This window comes from Indicator indicator, chromosome 7 (genome assembly GCF_027791375.1).
Source record: "Indicator indicator isolate 239-I01 chromosome 7, UM_Iind_1.1, whole genome shotgun sequence".
Classification (NCBI taxonomy): domain Eukaryota; kingdom Metazoa; phylum Chordata; class Aves; order Piciformes; family Indicatoridae; genus Indicator; species Indicator indicator.
Genome location: NC_072016.1, coordinates 11,358,646 through 11,378,096, shown reverse-complemented (window position 1 = coordinate 11,378,096; position 19,451 = coordinate 11,358,646). Strand labels below are relative to the sequence as shown.

Sequence of the window (19,451 nt, the reverse complement as noted above, 5' to 3'; positions counted from 1 at the left end):
TCCAGCCTCCAATCCAGATGCATGCCATGCGTGTACCCATGGGGCAAAGCCCTTGCACAGCCATGTGTTATCACAGACTGCAAATCTGCTGCTTACTGTCTCTGCTGACACAGTGTCTGACACCAGTAACAGCAGTTGTTTATGTGGGAGGGTGGCATGGAGGAAGTACTTGGATGCTTAGCTATTCAGATAACTGTCTAGTGTCTAGCCCTGTGCGAAGAGGAGTTCTTTTTGCTTTTTACTATTACTTTGCTGCTCAGCCCCCTCTTTCAGGCCTAAGGAATGTGATCAGGTCACCCCCAAGTGTTTGCTGGACCTGACATTGACCAATCTACTCCAGCATTCAAAAAGTTAGTTAGCGCTCAGCTTCTTTATTTATGGTTCCTTTTAACCTGTACATCTCTATCTGGTTGCATCCTGAGAAACTGCAGAATAGTTCTCTTCTTGTGTTCTTCTCTGACAACCAAGCTATTGCTGTTGTCTTCTGAAGAAGATTCTAGCAAGAAATAGTCTGTTAACTCTTATTGCTTAAGTTGTTTGGGTTTTTTAAACTTAAACTGGTACAGTGGCCCAAGATAAGATATTGTAAGTCTGACACCTTGAAATACAAATAATTTCTCAATTATCTGTGTGGGTCAGTAGTGCAGTGGTGGTCTGATCAGTCTTCTTTTTTTTTTTTTTTTTTTAAACACCTATATCTAATCTAGATATTCAAGCTGGATGAGTTTCCAGTCACTTTGGTTTGGGAGTCATCACTTTTCCATCAACAGCTTAAAACAGTACTGACTAGAGTGGTGTAAGGTTTGCGTGGGATGGAAGGAGATATAAGTCTCTAATGAAGAATGGCAGAGATAAAATGTTTGGGAGGAAACTTTGCTGCTTGACTGCTTGAAGGGTTCATTAAGGCTTCACTTCTTTTGGAGCTCAAACACTAGAAAAACTGCTATTGGCCAGTGGTGGCCAGTTGCAAGTAAGAAGTAGTGTGAAGGCTTGTTTATCCTAGCATTTTCCACTTAGCAGTTCTGACTGTCAGCTCAGTTCTGAGGCATCGAGAGCTGAGAGCTTTGATCATAGCAGCTTCTTACAGCTCTCCAGTGCAGGAAATTCTTGTGCAAGGTGGAACTTACATGGATGCTACGGGTGCTTTTTCTCCCTGTGGTAGGTGAAACTTGGAGCTTGGTTTTACATCTAGTGGAATGACTTCTGCTGCTGCTCACTCTGCTAGTCTGTCCTCCTCTGCCTAGGCTGCGGACTATTAGTTGGTTTAGAAGAGGGAATTGCTGAACAAAGTTCCCTGCCTTAGAGAAATGTTGTAACACCAATCAGCTTTTAATGTATGTATCAGTGTCTCTAACAGCAATTTTTTTGTTCAGGCAGCTGAAGTTGTATTCTTCAGCTTGCAGGGCAGAGCAGATCCTTGGTTCCTTCGTAATTCTTGGAGAATCCACAGAGCAGTGTACCTGCTGTTAAATAAAGGGGCTCAGCTGCGTGCATTATTTCAAGGAACTAGTAATTTTTTAAAGAAACATTGTTTGCATATCTTGGGAGAGATTTTGTTATTGCAATTGGAACTTCTTGGACGAGTTCCTGTCTGTATTTACAAAGGCAATGCACTGAGAAGGAGTTTCTCTCTGTTGATATCCTGTATCCGCTTTTATTTTTGAAACATGGTTAAATGTGTCTAAGTGAAATGTCTTGATGTATAGAATTGCTGCTGAGAAAACTATCACCAAGGAAGGTACAAAATTGGTTTTCAAATAGGCTGTTGGTTTTTCATCACCTCTCTTGAATGTAGCCCCTGTACTCAAAAGCCGGTGCACTGACCTGTAGTCTGTAGCAACTTGAGAATCATGAACTACTTCTAAGGTAGCTGTAACAAGTAGTCCTGTTGTCAGCTACTGGGAAGTGGCTGCTGACAATCCAGTAAAGACTTTACATGGTGAATGGATTAAGGATTTTCCACTTTTTCCCCCCTCGTGGAGCTGTTTCCTCTCTGCCCACTTTGAGTTTCTCCTTCCATAGAAACTTCAGAGCATTCTAAACATCAGTCAAAAGACGACTCTTGGTGCAGATGCAAATACTGAGTTTCCCCTGAGGCTGCCCTTCTTGCTCCTGAATGAACTCTATGAATAGAGAATGTAACAAATTTGTACTGTACCTCTGGCTTTGAAGTTGTGCTCTTCTTAATAAAATCCTCCAACGCTTCCAGCTCTTTGTGTGAATGCCTGTACTGATATGTAGATTGTGATACAAGGTCATACCCTGCAACAGGCAGCCGTGGGTGGGAGGATGGTGCAGGTACTAGCAGCACTTGACTAGCTAACATAGCAGCGAAACCTGCCACCAGAACTGGAGAAGTATCTGTGCTGAGTAGCCTTTGCTGGGCATTATTGCCACAGGTATGTTGTTAGCTGTGCTCCAGGTAGCTGGTTTAAAGATAATGCTGGATGCTTCTGCAGTTGCAGTGGTTTCAGGATAAGTATATGGCTTGGATGTGTATTTTTCAAAATTTAATAGTGCTGCAAGCCTTTTGTCTGATTCCCTTCCAAACCTGCAAAGTTCTTGTGGAGTAAAGATGACTTTCTGGATTGTCATGCAGCATGCCAGCTGGTGGGTAACTAACTGTGGCCAGGTCTGCGCTGGGCAGGACATGGCTCAGCTACCCTGAGCTGACTGGTGCTGTGTTGCTGTATCCTCCTCCTGCCTAGTGTGATGCTGTGGGTTCTGGAGGGGCTTGGTGTTTGGAGAGAAACATGAGGTTGCAGGCACGAGTGAGGGAGAGGTGTTTGGCTCACCTGGTGTGATCTAGGCAGGACTTGCTCACTGTCTGCAGCAGACTTGGCAGATGTGTTCGAGTAGCCATGGGGAGGAGTGTGCTCAGGGATCAGCCTCTGTCCTGGAGAAGAGCAGCATTAAGGGTTTGTCTTGTGTGTTGTCAGTACAAAGTGCCTGTGTCAGCAGTGTTCCAGTGTGAGTTGTTTGATATTTAATGTGTTGCTAAACCCAGTTTAGAAGCAGGTTTGTGTGGGGGGCAAGTTGTTAACAGGTGGAGGTGATCTCCCTTCATTGCAAATCCTACACAGTTACACTGACCACTTGCTAATCTCTCTCACTGGTTTGCTTGGTCAGTGTAATGATCTCCCTTGCTCTGGAGCCTTCCCAGTTGGGTAACAGTTGTGTGTGGCTGCTGCTGTTCACCACTACTCCTCAGGTGAAAGTGACTATCCTGGCTGAAGTTGCCAGGCTGCTTGCATCATGGATACAGGAATTGCTGGCATGGGAAGCCTCAGTGCTGGCTGAGGTGTTGGTGCCATGCTCTGGATGTAGCCACCTGAGTGTTTATCTGTGGCAGAGGTCTCAGCTACCAGTGTCACCTGGTGCCAGTGAGAGGGAGTAGGTGGAGATGGATTATATCAGAGGGCAGCTCTTTTTTCTCTGGGTGTTTCAAGCTATTTCTAGACTTTGAGAATAGATGTTCACAAATTGCCAATGAGCGTAAAACTCTGCTTCACCCCAGTGTCTAACATGCATTCCCCACACTTGCTTACCAGTTTTCATTTTATGCCTTAAAGATGGTGCTTGTTAGGTGCATAATTCTGACTTAGCCCTTGTCAGTCCACCTCTGTGCCACTGCTACAGGGGGATGCTCATCCCCTCTGTCTTGCTCTGCTATCCTGGGCTGTGAAGCTGGAGCTGGCCTGGAGCTGCTGTGGTAGCCTTATGTGACTTTAGAGGAGGGAAGCTGTCCTATGGAAAAACCCTCCTGTTAGATAACCCTGCTTTGTTTTTGTCCTGCAGCAGTAGGAGGGAGGCAGCACAGCACACTTGTGGAGAGAGCCCACAGGCTGTTTTAATGCAACAGCTGATAGGTTATTAAAGCTGATAGATTATTTAGTACAGACTCAATAAGGTTGGACAGCAGGAGGATTTCTAATAGTGTGTTGCTGTCACTAGCAATCTGAGCAGAGCATGTAGGGGCCTTCTGGAAACAACAGGAAGCTTGCTCTCATGGCCCTTTTTGGCAGCACCTTCCCTGCAGATTATAAACTTGGGGAGTCCCCTGTACGTTATCTCTTCTCAGAGCTCATCCTGGAAAGTGCCTTCTTACAGGTGTGTTGCTTGTCAGCTGGACCTGGTGTTGGTTGGCCTCTTGCCAGACTGATGAGCTACCTGGCTAGATTCATTTCTCCAGCTGTGGTGTCTCTCCTGTGGGGAGACCCAGGTGCTGTGGCTCTGGTGAGGCTGGTGCCAAATTGCAAAGTGATTTCATAGCACCTCTGTTCTTTAATGCTAGCTGCCTCAGCTCTGAAAGAAACCTGTCTTCTCAAAGGTCTCTGCTAAATGAACCTCAGGAAATGGCTGTACCCTGTGATTTAGGCATAATTGTACAAGCTCAGGGATAAACCTCTCTGCTCTGATTGCCTGTTTACTAAAGCCAGTGGTTGCAACTCCTGACTTTAGTACCAGCAGTCTGGTTGCACTCATACCTGAGGGTTGACATGCTTGTCAGTGACTCTTCTGTGCTGCTAGATAGGACTCTGAGAAGTATACTGGTCTTGAGTGGGATAATTGCAATTAAACTTTGCTGTTTGATCATCCTAGAGTTTCTGTGGTAAGGCAAGGTACAGATCTCCATAGGTGAAGCAGAAACACTTCCAGGAGGCATGGAGGAATAGTAGTGGAGTGTACTACAAGAGGCTAGATGCTTCTGGCCAAGCCTGACATTGTTTGATATTAGACAGTGGTACTTTAATCAGGGAACAAAACTGAGGTGCTCAAATGCAGTTTGCACTGTGGTTTTAGCCTGCGTAATGATGACACAGACTCCCAGGCCTAGTGAGGGAAGCACAGGCATGCCCTGCAACCTGCAGATGGTGGGGTCTCAGGGTCAGAACAGGCAATAGAGAGAAGGGGAAATGGGTGTGTAATAAGTGATTTGAATGAAGGTGATCACCTTAGTTTGAATTTTCTCATTTGGAGCAGGTGACAGTATTTTACTTGAAGAAGTGAATCCAAGGCAGGAAACAGTTAAAAGAGCTGCTCACACTATTCCCTAAATGCTTGTGGTGGGTGGCTTGATGCCTTGTCGCTCCTTGCTTGTTTCTACCTGTATGTTTTATGATTGACAGGGCAAACAGTGAGCAAAACAGCCTAGCACATTCCTTCCCTTGGTGGGGAGCTGACCTGCCTCTGTGCGGGCAGACAGGATGGCGAATGGCAGGAGGAGTGTGCTGGCTCACCAGGCTGCTCTCCTTCTGCCTTGTAACAGCAAGGGTGGCTCTGGGCCTTGGTTATTGCTGTTTAACACAGTCTGGCTGTGCTGCACTGACCTCTAGGCAATATTCTTTTAAGGAACACATCCTTATGTTGAAGCAGAGGGTGCAGTCTTGCATTTTGGCTAACTTGTCCTTGGTTAATGCAGATGGTGTATTTTACGAGTTCTGGTACTCATTCTTCTGAATCAATGTTGTTTGTTCTCCACTATTTTAACTGCCATATCTATGTTCAGAAGTATGGACTACTTTCCTCAAAACTTGGCTGTTTCAAGTTCTGTTTTTGAGGAATAGCATCAGTATTGTTTTGAAGTTGAAGTGTGTGTCTCTGGACTGAATTAGGAGTTTGCAGTGCAGATACAGCTATTGCTCTTTCACCAATACCATTTTTCATTTTTCTTTGTGTTTTGTGGAAGCTTTAATATGATTTTCCAGAGGGTTTTATGCTTTAATGTTAAAAACATTGGTAGTATGTCGCATGCATGCACTTTGCCTTCCTGTGCTTGAAGCTTTCTGGACTTAACCCAACCTTATCCTCAGTTTTAATTTTTTTTTTGAAGTAACTTTAACATTCTAATGTCATTTTTCTTGCTAGCTATGTTTTAAAGCAGGTCTTTGTACAGCCACTTGTAGAATAACTTACCTAAGAATCTTTCTGTTTTTTAATGCAGGTTGGGAGGACCTGACCCTCTGGACTACGTTAGCATGTACAGAAACTTGGGAAACCCAGCGCTGAATGTTCCTGAGCACTGGCACTACATCAGCTTTGGGTTAAGTGACTTGTATGGAGACAACAGAGTGCATGAGTAAGTGTCACTTAAGTTCTGTAGTTCTGTTGCTCTGTGTGTTGTATTTTGGAGGAGTGTAGGTCAAACCCTTTCCTGCTGTTCTTACTATTTGAACAGCTGGTTTTCTGCTGAGAATACCCTAGCCCTGTTCTTGCAAGGGGTGACACATGCCTATTCTTGGATGTAGAAGAATTACTGTGTTCCCCTCTGCAGGCTTGGAATGCAATATGTTTCCTTGGCAGCGTTAAATCAAGTGATTTTATTTTTTTAATTATTTTTTGAAATTTCTTTTAACTGGTTAGGGTTTTTTTCTTTTTTAACTGAATGTTGTTTTGTTTTTATTTTCATTCTTGCTAGTCTGTTACGGTCATAGGCTTGAATCCTGACCCCTCCCTGTGCATGTTAAATGCCTTCCTCTGGAAAACTGCTGTAAGGGCATTTTTCCTATTGCTGGCACAGCAGTGTTACTGTCACCAGACTGCCACCCCAGTGGCTTCTGTGTAGTACCAATTTGTGTAACAGAAGCATATATTTCTAATTGCCTTTTTTTTTTCTCTCCAGTAATTAAATTATTATCTTAGCTTGTTGGTATGGGTGGTCTTTAGTAGGCATTTTGTATTAGACCAGACATGTGGCATGATCTAACCTTAGTCTTCTCTGTCTTTTATTGATCTTGCTCCTTACTTCAGTTAAAGTGAGTATCAGTAGCCAAACTGTGGGCTGTGAACATAGCCTTTTAACCAGCCAGAAATGGCAGAAGATTTCTGCTGTCACTGTTTAGTTAAAACTGTCTTTGTACTTTTCACAGTTGCAGGATAAATGGCCTTGATGAATGGTGCAGCAAAGGCCACCATGTTTTCCTTCTTCTGTCTGTTAAGATTAGACCACTAATTTTATTTCAGCTACATGCTTCTCTTGCAGCAGCAGCAGCAGCAGTCAGGCAGTTTCTTTAACGTTACCCATGTAGTTTTGTAGAAACCCAAGGTGGTTTCCCCTGGTTCTTTTTTGTCTCATGTTTGTGATTACAGAACTGTTTTTCAGAAAACAAGTCCCTTAAGACTGGAATTTATACAGGGCCTTAGTGTCACAGTGATCTGCCTGGGACTTTTAACCAACATATCTATTGACAACAAACCTCAGCCATCAGTTGTTGGGGCAGAGGAAAGATAGGGCAAGGGAAAGAAATTAAGAGAAGTGAAATTAAAGGCTTTCTTCCCTCACTTCCACAAGAGACCCTGCCATGGACATGCAGGCCTTTGGTGCCTTCATTCTCAGATAATATTTCATCTTTGCCACTTAAAATCTAAGGATGCCAAGATTAGGTGATCTGTGTTTACCATCTGGTTTTGATGGGACTAATTTTGGAACGAGTAAGTAGTACTGTGCTGACTTCCTTTCTTTGGTGACTTCTCAGCCTGAGGTTTTTCTGTGATAAGTCTATTCTCTTTGTGCAGATTCTTTCTTAATGGTTTAGGGTGGGAGCAAGGAGTGGATGTGAGAGTCTCACATGAAGACATGAATGATGATGTGGTTTTATATATGAAGCTGCAAATTATGGCCCTGGTACATGCTCTGGCTTCTCACTCCCAAAACCTGCCTGATAGATCAAAAAATGTTGTTGTTCTGTGGTGGACTGATTGGAGCTGAAGGAGTGAAAGTATCACACAGGTGGAATCACACCACTTTTATGGTGGGAGACTTCCTAATGCTTCATACTGTCATATGGTTTAGTCTGGAAATTCTGACTGAGGTGGTGGAATATGCCTTTTGCCGGCTGCAGGGCACAGAAATGAAATCCTCATCTCTAAAAATAGGCTGCAGGTGACTTCCACAGCCTGTTGAGTGAAACAAGAACAAAGTCTGTGCCATGCTGTGGGAGGTCTGAAGTCCCTGAATGCCCTGCGCATACATGAGCCTGTGAAGAGGCTTAGAGCTGGAATGCCATGGCTGCTCCTGGCACCGTGCTGTAAGAGCCTGCTGCAGCTGAGCACTGCAAACAAATAGCAAGGCTTCACTGCTGCACTGCTTTGGGGATCTTAGCTGCAACCTCTTGAGCACAGACCTCAGATCTATCAAGTGATCTCTGTGCTCTGAATACACTGATTTCCCTTCTCTCTGTGTGGCTGGAACAGTGTTCCTAGCTCCACACTGAGGTGTCCCTGTGTCATTCACCCTTAGTTGTTCACCTGTCTTCAGTCTGCCACCTGTTGGCTTTATTTTAGCCTCATTATTAAAGCTCCAAAACTTAATATTACATGTGCTGTCAAGAAGGCTGGCTCTGCCTTTGTGGCAAAAAGGCTTAATACACAATTATGTATGTGAAAACCTGCCCAAACCTACACATCTCTTACATGTTGAACCTGAAGTTAGCACTGAAGGCAGGCAGAGAGAATATTTCCAAAGCTGCTGAGCAGCAGTTGGTGTTTGCTAATGACTCCTGAAACCCAACTACAATGTCACCAGACCAGCACTTGGTGCACACTGCAGGGGTGTAGTGCTTTTCCTGTGCACTCAAAAGGCTCTTGTTCTCCAGCAGGGAATTTAATAAAGCTTTTGTTTAGGAAAATGGGTATCAGTCTCTTTGTTGCTTGAAGGACTTTGGGAGTCTGCCGTTGCAGGTAAAGCATGCTATAGGACAGTTGGCAGGAGCATAGGGTGACAGGGAGGTTGTTTAACTCTTTAAAGGTGGTGTGTCACTGGACTCTACCTAACTGCCCTGGCCTCTGAAGATAGGAGTGAGTTTGTAGTTTTTTTTGTTTCCCAGTTCTCTCTGTAAAGACTGCAGAGATGAATCTCCTTGTGGCACTCAGCAAGGCTTCTGCTGTAGGATTGTGTTTCCGTAACCTTGCTGTGCTTCATCCTTTAGAAAGGGAAGGATAGTACACTGTCAAAGGACTTGACTTTGGGTAGTGTATAGTTTATTCCTTGTGGATCTCATCAGGTAATACAGTACAGTCTAGACCAATTATAATGCAGCAGTAAATGAAAAGGACTGTTTGTTTGGGGGGTTGTGTGAACTAACACTGAACTGGAGGCTCTTTTATTTTTATTTATAATGGAATAGCAAACAGATGTAGCAAGTAATATGAAAATGTTGACTTTAATTTATATTTTTTAATAAGAACCTGAAAAGTCTGAAGTAGAGCTCTCCCTGTGCCTCCTTGTTGACAGATTTATTTTCAGTTAAAGCAGCACTATTTCCTGCTCTGCTTAAGTATCAGCTATACTCTTCTTTACAGAACTGGTCTGGTTTTAAGAGTCTACAAAAATAAGAAGGAAGAAATCTAAGAGTTTTGAACGGGGAAACCTTTTTCATTTAAAACCACTCAGTGTTTCATGGTTTAATGGCAACCATGACACCAGCTGTGCTGGGCTGATTGCTCTGAAAATCCTAAATCATGACATCATGACAGCATCAGGGAACCACAGGCCTTTCAAGGGGATTTCAGGCCAAGCTGCTTGCATGGCAATGAGTCTCTCCTGTCGAGCATGTTGCACAACTTGAGTGACAGCAGCAATCCTTCCAGGACATTTTTTACAAGTTATGATCAATCGTTAACTTTTTCTATACTTCCAAATCAAAACCACTGTATAGCTTTTACTGTATTCAGCAGGGTCAGAGTAGAGCCTGATTTTGGACTGTTCTTCCTTTCTGAAGAGATCCTGCACTGCAGTGACAAATAATGTGTATAGTGTGTGAGCACACTGACAGACAGCATCTGGCCAGTGCAGTTGTGGGCAAGGAGGCAGTTCCTGTGTCCTTCTCCACCCCTTGCTGGCAGCTACTGCCCCACAGCAAGGAATGTGCCCCCACGTGTCTGCACAAAGCACTGTGCCTCAGCTGGCAATGCCAGATGCCAGATTGTCAGCAGGTCTAAGGCACCTGATCCTTCTTGCAATTGCCAGGCATGAGAGTGATTTCTGCCCACGTGGAGAATGGATGCCTGAGGAAGACAGTGTCAGCAAGCATGGATGGACTTGGACTCAAGCAGTGGCAATGCCAGCTCCTGCTACTGTGATGCCATGGTGTGCCCCAGCCCTGGGTTGTGCTGACACAGGGCTTTGCAGGGCTGTCCAGGGAGCTGGGAAATGATGTGTGTTTTCACCAGACTGACTTCTGTCTTCAGTTCTCTCTAAGGCCAAGGCTGAATCTTTAGTTCTGTCCCTGTAGCTCAAGTGTTCACCCTTTTTGTTAACAGCTTAAAAAGTGTGTGGAAAATGAGATCCAAGATATGATAGAATTCCTGAAAACCTTGAATATGCTTATTTGTATTAAAATTGCAAGGTTGTAATTGAAAGACACAACAGAAAGCAAAACTTAAATTATGGCTGAGCTAAGAGATAAGATTTTAACTTGTAGCATTCCCACATCTTGAGAAGATACTTGCCGACTGTGTTTTGATATTTAGCTTTTTATGCAGATTGCAATTGGGTTTCCTGGTCTGTGCAAACTTCATGTTGAGAAGGGTGGTGTTTGTTGTTTTGTTTTGTGGGTTTTTTTTTTTGTGGTTTTGTTGGGTTTGGGGGCAGATTTTCTTTTTGGGGGTGGGGAGGTTGGTGTGTTATTTTTTTTTTTTTCCCCTGGCAACTAGCCAGGAGCCAGAACAGCATCCTATTTGCATAAAACCAAAGAGATTACAGCTGCCTTCATCTCCAATACAGATGCAGGGTACCACCCGTGGAGACAACAGGTTCCAGCTTACTGTGGTCCTTTTGATTTGCACTACTTTCTGTTTGGATCAGGACGGAGCAGTGCATGCCGGGTTAACATGTTGTCTCTGTGGGTGGTGCTTCCCTATTAAAGGTGAGGGTAAGCATGAGCCTTTCAAGATCTCCACTCCAGCTTGTGTTCTGCTGGTTTGTATAGATCCTCTGAATGACCTTAACTTGTAAAAGGGCAAGGATGCTTGTTAGAGCTAGGAGGAAGAAAAAGAAGTGCAAAACTGGATCAGGTAACAAATGCAAGGCTTGCAGAGGAGTGGATGTTTTCTGGAAGGCTTTTTCCAAGTATGAAAGGAGTTTGAAAAGAGTATTTAGAAAATAGCCTGAAAGTTGGAACGAGTGCTCTCTTTCCTTTGAGTGCATGCTGGCTTCTCCTTTGAGCCTGCATGAATGTAGGATGGAGTGGTGCTGACAGCTGTCACTTTAGTGGCCTCTTAGTTCTGTAGCCTTTCATAAATTTAAAAACTCCCTGCCCTCAGCTTGCCAGCCTTTAGCCTTACATTTTGGTATTTAATGGGTCCCTAAGTGCTTTATAAACCACATGTCTGAAGCACTGCTGAAATGTTACTCTGAACTCCAAGGTGACAATGAACACTTTTAAAATTGTAGAGACTGACTCTGCTCTTTGTTTTCATGAAAATGCAATAAAGTAAGAGGCCTTTGGGAAGATAGTAAATCAGAGAAGGGGTGGTGGTTGTTATGCATCCATTTTTCAGATTTTGTAGAGTTCATGTTTACCTTGGAGAGATGAAACATCAAATCAGGTCAGTTTGGGAGTTGAGCCTGGAATTTAAGGAAAATTATTTTATACCCAAGGTTTTCTTCCAGTTTCATGGTGAGCAGTTGCTTTCAAGTGTGATGTTGAAGCATACTTAACACAAAGGACCCAGGTGACTTTCTTAAATAATAGCATAGATGTGTAAACCCTCCCTTCCTCATCCTAGTTTTGCTTCACTAGGTTGTTATCTCTGAAGCTGAAGGACACCTGCTGTGTCAGTGCTGGCTGTGTGGCAGTTCCTTCAGTAGATGGCATAGGCAGGTGAGGTGGTGAGGTTGAGTTTTGGGGACATATCCTCAGATTGAGAATCATGAAATTGTGGTTCTACTCCTGGGTCAGACTTCTGTGAGATGTGACTGTGGTGGGTTGGTTGTGGGGAAGAGCCACAAAAGCAGTGAAATTCTGGGGTTTTGCAGTCACCCTGAGGAGCTTCTTCCAGGTCTCCATAATTTCCTGCTTTGTGATGCCATGGCTTTATCTGTGGGAACTGAACTTTTGCCAATGCACTGAAGACATTTTTCTTCTGTATACTGTTGCTGGAGGTGGAGCATCTCCACCAGCTAAAGGGAATGGTATAGTAGGACATTGGCAAACATCAGTTCAGCAAAGAGATGAAAGTAGCTAGGACTTGGAGGAGTCCAAGAGTCCAAGATGGGCACCATACTCTGGACTTCGTTTTTCTTTCTAGGTCTCCTGTTTATGTCAAAAATTGGCCCCAAATGTAATGCTTATTTTTCCAGTTGGTCTTTTTGTCTGAAGCAGGGGGGAGAGGAAGGTTCATGGCAGAGTGGGAAGGGAGAAGACATGCAGCTGGCAAAAAGTGTATTTCCCTTTAACAGCTTATTTAAGAATTCTTCAGAGATGAAATCAGTAATTTAGGTGCAGGGGAGCAGTAAGGTCTGTTTTTTAACAGATTTGTCTTAAACTGAGTTTTTCCAAAAAATGAGAGTATTTTTAACAGGTCTCACCTGTGTGGATTCTCTGGTGTCTAGAAACACAGTTGTGCTTCTCCTGCGATGGTTTACTGGGAGAGCCTGTAGATTCTTCTCTTCTATCTGCCTGTTTGCGTTTGTCTACCTTGTAGAAATCTGGTATTCTGGGGACAACTCTTCCTTTGAAGAACTTGATTAAGTTTTACCAATGAGTTCAAAAATTGTGGTGACATTTTAAAGGAAGCATATGCATCATTGTGATCACTTAAGGTTCCATAACTTATTTCCCAGGCCAAAAAAAATGGTTAAACCAAGCATCATGTCTATTTACATGTCCCATTGACTGTGTCCCTCCAACAACTGAAGCAATGCACCAAGACTAAGACTTGTGTTTCTCTGGTGGAGGCAGACCTCCCTTGAAGCTGTGGTCGCCATGGGGAAATCTTTCTTTTTTTTTTTCTTTTTTCCCCCCTCTTCCCAGGCAGAATGCACTTGGATTCCAAATGTCATTTGTTGGAGGTAGTTAGCATCATTAATAATATGAAAGATGTAGGCCACCTACGGAGAGAAGTCTGCTTTGTGCCGTGGTCTATCTCCGCCTGTGGAGGTTGTGGGGCGAGAGCATGCTTGAACTGTGATAGATTTGGAATTTAATTTTTTTTTTTTTTTTAAGGAAATTCATTTAACATTTACAGCACGGTAGTTGAATTTATAAGAAGGACTGTTTTCAATTTAAAAAAAAAAAAAGAAAAGAAGGAAAAAAGATTGGAAGTGGATTTATAGCCGAGCGTTCTTGAAGGCAAGGTCTGCTTCCTGTTCGGTAGCGCATCTGCACAGGCACCCCTGTAAGCTGAGCCTCTCGCTGCCATGCAGGGACAGGGGCACAAACTGGATGATTTCTTTTTGTCAGCAGAACTGTGACATTTATGATCTTGGCCCATGGGAGGAGAGTTGGCCCGAAATAGGGTTTCCTTACTCTCATCTCCCAGCTGGGTTAGTGCTGAATGACGTGGGAGAGCTTGCAGGCTCTGCTCTCCCAGTGAGTTCGACCTGCTGGGAAGAGGAGTGACTGGGGATCAAAGTTGGGTCTTTGACTGAAAGATTGGGTTATGTGATAAAGATCTGTTTAGGATGTTCTAAAATGTAAAAATTAAAAGATAGTGGACTTTTTTTCAGTGGAACATGAAGGCATAAGCATGCTTTGAGCTGTGTGGCCATTCTGGCTGTGAGTTCAAAGGAGGGTTGACTTTTTTTATATCTTTGCTGTGTGGAATAATGATACTAACAAAATTAATGTTCAAAGAGATGCATCTGAATGCTGTTGTTAATACCTTATCCCGTTTTTTCCCCCCTCTCAACACAGATTTAGCATTAGGAACATGCCTTCTGGACTAGTGCTAGAATAGTCTGTGTTTCTTCATGAGACAGCGGTTACAACTGGTATCCACAAATTACCACTGGTAACTGAATTACCAGTTGTATTTGCAAATTTGAGCTGTTTGTATTTTTGTGTCCTAAGCTGGAAGCTCCATGGCAATTAGCTAACTTGGCTGCCTCTCTACTGTCATCTCAATTTTGAATTGAGGCCCAATAGGCAGTGACACCAGACTAACAAAAGAGGGCTGCAAATCTTTGGTGGTCTCCCATTCAAATGGTATTCCTTTCCTTGGACAAAGGGGTGGCTAGGACTCCTGAGTGCAACTCTGCCTCCAGGGATAGTAAACAGGGAATGGATCATCTGGTAGGATGCATTTTTTTGAGCACTTGACAAAGCTGGGTAGATGGGATACCACCTGACAAAGGACTTAGGTTTAAAGAAAGGGTTTGCAAGGGCTCTTAAGAACAAAAAGCAAAAGACCAAAAAACTGGTTTTTAGCAGGATCTAAACAGGGTGGGCGGAGGTGAAGGGGGACTCGGCCATTCTTGGGGAGCTCTGATTTAAGCCCAGAGGACAGAGACAAGGGAAGGAGGGAAGAGTGCACAGATGGCTCATTGTTTTGTCTAGCTCAGCGTTCTTGCACTGCCGAAGTGAAGGGCAATTGTTTTAAAATCCCTTTTGCAAAGAGTGCTGTTTGCTTTTCAGCTATCCCTGAGATGCAAACTGTAAACCAGAGGGGCTGGTCTTTTACACCCGTTTGTTTTGGAGTGCTGTCCGAGAGGCCCGGGACAGTTGCTGGGCTGCAAAGCATCGCTCCTGTAAGGGAATGGGGGAAGAGCACTGGGAAGTGCACTGCAGCAGCTGGGGAGAAGGCGAGAACAAAAGGATGCACTGGAGGGGCTGATGCAGAGCAGTGCCTGGCTTGGGGAGCTTTACCAAAGCTGTGAAATGTGACATAACTGGCACATACATCTAATAATACTGTGCAGTATTGTTTTCTTACAACATTTCACTAATTTTTGTAATTTTTCATTAGTGTAGAGAAATACTGCCATTTCCATACTGTTATTCTTTCTGCTGCTCCAGTTACGCTGGCAGAGCTCCTTCCTCTCCTCCCCTGTGAATTGTTGTGGCCTTTCTGGAGCTGGGGCCTTTTTTGGCATAGTTGACAAAAATAAACCATAAAGGCGGCTGTTGTTATGAATAAGGCTCAACAGGGGAATTTTACCAGTAGAACTACAGCAATATAATTATACTGGTAGGCTAGTTACAGTAAATTTCCTCATGAAGACAAGCCTTAAGTTGACATTTCCTAGCTAAGTTGAATCCATATGTATAACTGTATTATGCAAAAATAATATGTCTCTGGGCCTTGAATTCCTTTTTACCCAGAAGGAAAGCAAAGAATTTAGTGTTCAGAGATGGATTGGAGGGTTTTCTGTAACTGCAGTGGTGCTGAGCTGTGTGCTGAACCCTGGGTATTACTGGGTATAACTGAAGTGGTTTGGCTGAAATGCAAAACTGTTTTGCCACTATTAAAATCTTTAGACATAAGCCTAGACCCCCTGAAAGGAAGCAGGGAATAATGCTTTCCTTCATCCTTTGTTTGATTTAAAGAGGCCAAGATTTATCCTTTTACATTTTGTCTTGCAAAGGATGAGAGTCCATGTAGCATCCACAAGCCAGGTGTTTATGGATCAAAAATACTGGTCTATGATTCCTATCTCAGCAAGTTTCCAGTGCTTCAAAGGAACAAGTCTTGCAGGAGAAGCTTAACACTTAAATGTAGATTAAAAAAAAACCAAAACACACACACAGAAAAAACCCCAAACCCAAAAAAGATAAAGTAGACTTTTCATTGCAGCAGTCTCCTATTTCCCTTTTGGGACTCTTTCATCAGCAGTTTGGTGCTTTCTTTTTCCTGGTATTGCAGCTTGAGCTCCAAGAGCCTTTTCCTGTGTAATTTAAGATCTCTTATGATGCTCATCATGATGTTTTTGAGTGCACTTTTTACAATGAGATATGACTATGTAACAGCTCAGCAGGTAAAGTGTTCTCTTGATTTCCACTGCTAAATAATGTGAAAGATCAGAGGTTAAATCCCAAATCCAGCAGGATACTTGAGTGCCTAAACACTGCTTGAGTTCTTAAAAACTCCTAAATATCCTTTGTTCATCAAACTTATATATCACACAACTCAGAAATTAATTGTACGAGAGTCTTAAGAAGTTGCTCAAAGGTGTGTTAAAGCTGTTTTTTGCATGTGTTGTTTTTTGGTGTTTGTTTTTTAACCTGTGTTCTTTAGTCAGGGGGAGAGTAATAGGAGACACCAATGTTTGTGTTTGATGTAACGTGTTGGAGCCCTGATCCTCACCTGAGGCTTCTAAGCAATGCTGGGGGGAAAAAAAAAAATCAACTATAGCTGTCAGCGTAGCTTCTGGCTTTGAGTTTTTCTCTTACTCTTTCCACCCTCCCATACTGTTTTTGAAAGCCGCTTTTGTTATGCGAATGGGTTCCTCCCAGCAGCTGCAGAACTTACCACAGCAGGAGCTAGGAAGGAGCCAGCAGACACTGCGAGGAAAGTTGGTGCCCTTTTCCCAGCTGCTTACCAAGCACAGCTGTACTATACTGCCCAGTCATGCTGGCTCGAACTGGCCCTTGGCTTATGTTCTCTTGCTGGATGAGGTTGCAGCTAAGCCTTAGGTGGAGTTTTGGAGATGTAATACCATTCCCTGCAGGCTATGCCAAGACCAGTGTATCAGAGCTAGGGATTCAGTCCCAATATGAAATGGGATCCATATGCAGATGAATGGTTTGTCCTCCTTAATGCACGGTGTGGCACAGTGACCATGTGCTGTTTGCAGAATCACCTCCAGCTTGGGCCGAATGAGAGCACTCTTCTGTTGGACCTTGTAGAAATGAAGTAGCTCTGAAGTGCAGCATGCTGCAGGTGGTGGTTGAGACCCTGCTCTCAGGAACACCTTAACTGAGTTGAGACAGATTCCACTGGCTGTGAGGTGGGAAGCCTTGGTGGCTCCATGGAGAAATGCATGAGCTCTCAAGCTGAAAGGCATGGCCAATCCTCTAGTCACTCGATTTCACACAGGGTTTTTGGTGTTCTATTTTTTCTTAATATGTGTTGTGGAAATCGTGAAGATGAAATTGCTTGGTCTTGTCAGTTTAGTTATGAGTAATGGAGATCAAACCATCACCTGCTAGTATAGCTACATCCATGTACCATAAAACAGAGAAAATAAAAAGTAAACATCCCTCTAGTAGACATCATTTGCTGGGGTAGAGAGTGATGGATCCCATGCAGCCTCCTGTTTCATATTTTGTAGTTTTAGCCATTTCCTGTTTTCAGTATTTGCCCATGCTGTGCAGAATGTGGAGTTAATTTCCAGCTTTTGTGACCTTGATAGATGCAGTATATAAGCACTTCTTATATGATGAGTGTGTCACGTTACTCTTTGAAGCACAGAAATATCATTATTTTACCTCTGAGAGTCAAATTCTTAAGTAACCTTTTGAGGATGATGGGAAGTTTGTAGCAGACAAGAGATTGAAACTTAATCTGCTGGGATGATGAAGTTTTATGACTTTGGGAGTATTCTGAAGTTTATTGACTTTGTGTTAATAATGAAGCAGAGAGACCCCACTGGCACTGACAAGGCCATTACAGCCTTTTGTCTTTACCTAAAGGCAGTATCCTTACGTATATAACTATGCTGATGCTCTCCAGAATGAGACAATGCTGCTTCCAAGCCTTAAGCTCAAAGAGCTTAACCTCCAGCAGCTACGTGGGATCCTATCCTTCTTCCAGATGCTGCTGCTTTCATAGCATGGGCAGCTGAACCTCAAAGAAGCAACCTCTGAACTGCCTTAACTTGCAGCGCAGTACACTGAAGTGACCTGAAGACTGATGGTGGTTTACTTTAACACGGTAGGCTGGAGAGAGCATAGTTCAGGAGCTGTTTTCCATATGACTGGGCAGGAGCTGAATATTTCTGTCAAAATGAGTTCAAGAATTATCAGCTGTGGGCCCACCCAGCTCAGTGTTGGACACACTACCAGTAGTAAAAGTTCATACCTGTGTTCTTGGCTATGATGCTTCATAGGATCACTTAGGTTGGAAGAGACCTCCAGAAGTTTCTAGCTGATGCCTGCTCAGAGGGTCAACTTTCACAGCCTCCCTGGATCTTGTTCCAGGGTTTGATCACTGCCATGTAAGAAAGATTTCCAGTTACATGCAACTGAAGTCTACCTTGGCAGTTTTCCTGTGCATCTCTGAAAAAGGTCTGACTGCTTCTTCCCTTTGCCATCCCAATAGGTAAAGTTGAGCAATAAGATCTCCTCTCTTTCAGATTTCTTTGAACAAACCCAGCACCCAGCCTTTCAGTAGGTGACTGGCATGAATGTATTTTAATGACACTTGTGTGCCAAGTGTTTCTCACATGCCTGACTGATTTAGACGTTTAAAAAGTGGCTAGCCTGTCAGGTCTACAAAATACACACAATTTCCATGATCCTTATGTCTAAAGCTGCTGGAAACCTGTACTGTATTATCACATAGTTCAAGTGACACTCTCGTAAGACAAGTGCGTCTACAGATTTAGGAGTAAGATTGACTTGACTTTCTCTGAAAGTTTGGGGGGGAAATTGATTTATCTCTTGTATCAACATTATTTACAGTCATTATTTACAGAAACCAAAAACTGTGAATCTCCAGACTTGAGGGCAAAGATTGTCACTAGCTGAGTTTTGAAGAAGCTCAGTAGTAAAATGTGTGAAATCAGTGTTTTGTATGTGTGAGTGAAACTTTAAGTTTCCTATTCCCCCTCTGCCCTGTAACAGCACTTCACTTGCTGAACAGTAGCTCAGTGAAGCACAGTTCTTTTTCATACTGACCAGCACAAATTGATTCATAAATTTTACTTGGAGCTATCTCAATGTAGCTTTTCTAAGCAGATCCTACATAAGTATTTCAGAAATCTGAGAAACCTGCCTCCAGATAATTGCAGTGCAAATGCTCCTGTGTCTGTTTGGATTTAAATGTTGCATTGATTTTCTAAAAACAATTTAAGTTGCTGTTCCTAGAAAGGGCTTCCATTTGGTTGATGGCTTACACATTTGATATGATGTACTGGAAGAGCAAGCTCTAAGCAATGGCTGTGGGCATAGCCATAGACTGGCATCTCAAGCAGCATGTGTCACTCGCCTTCTGACCTTGATTTTACATGAACAGAAACCTTTGAGCATGTGTTGGTTTTGCATCAGCATTTTCCTGCTTATGCATGAAGCTTTTTCTTAAGTTAGAAAGGAGTCCAGTAAGGCACTGCACCCAAGTTTGGGGTGGTGAGACCTCATGGAATTTCCTGTTGAGTTGTCTGGAGAGATAACCATCTAACATCCAGATAACCACCCCCTGCTTCTCTCAGATGTCTTAATATCTTTTTCTTTAATATTGATGCTTCTCTCAATGCCACAGGACAGTACAGGAGAGTCTGTGAGTAAGCAGGTAGGTTTTGGTCAAAATAACTTTCCTGCATACTTTTAAACCTTTCATGTAGGGGGATTGCT

At 43.3% G+C, this 19,451-nt stretch overlaps 1 protein-coding gene across 1 annotated transcript in view; it reads left to right on the top strand.

Moving 5' to 3' along the window:
* SUFU (SUFU negative regulator of hedgehog signaling) overlaps window positions 1–19,451 on the top strand; it is an 89,607-nt gene that overhangs the window by 839 nt on the left and 69,317 nt on the right. The window contains exon 2 of the mRNA XM_054382328.1: window positions 5,945–6,079. Within this exon, the coding sequence (XP_054238303.1) occupies window positions 5,945–6,079 (135 nt within the window). The remainder of the gene's footprint in view (window positions 1–5,944; window positions 6,080–19,451) is intronic.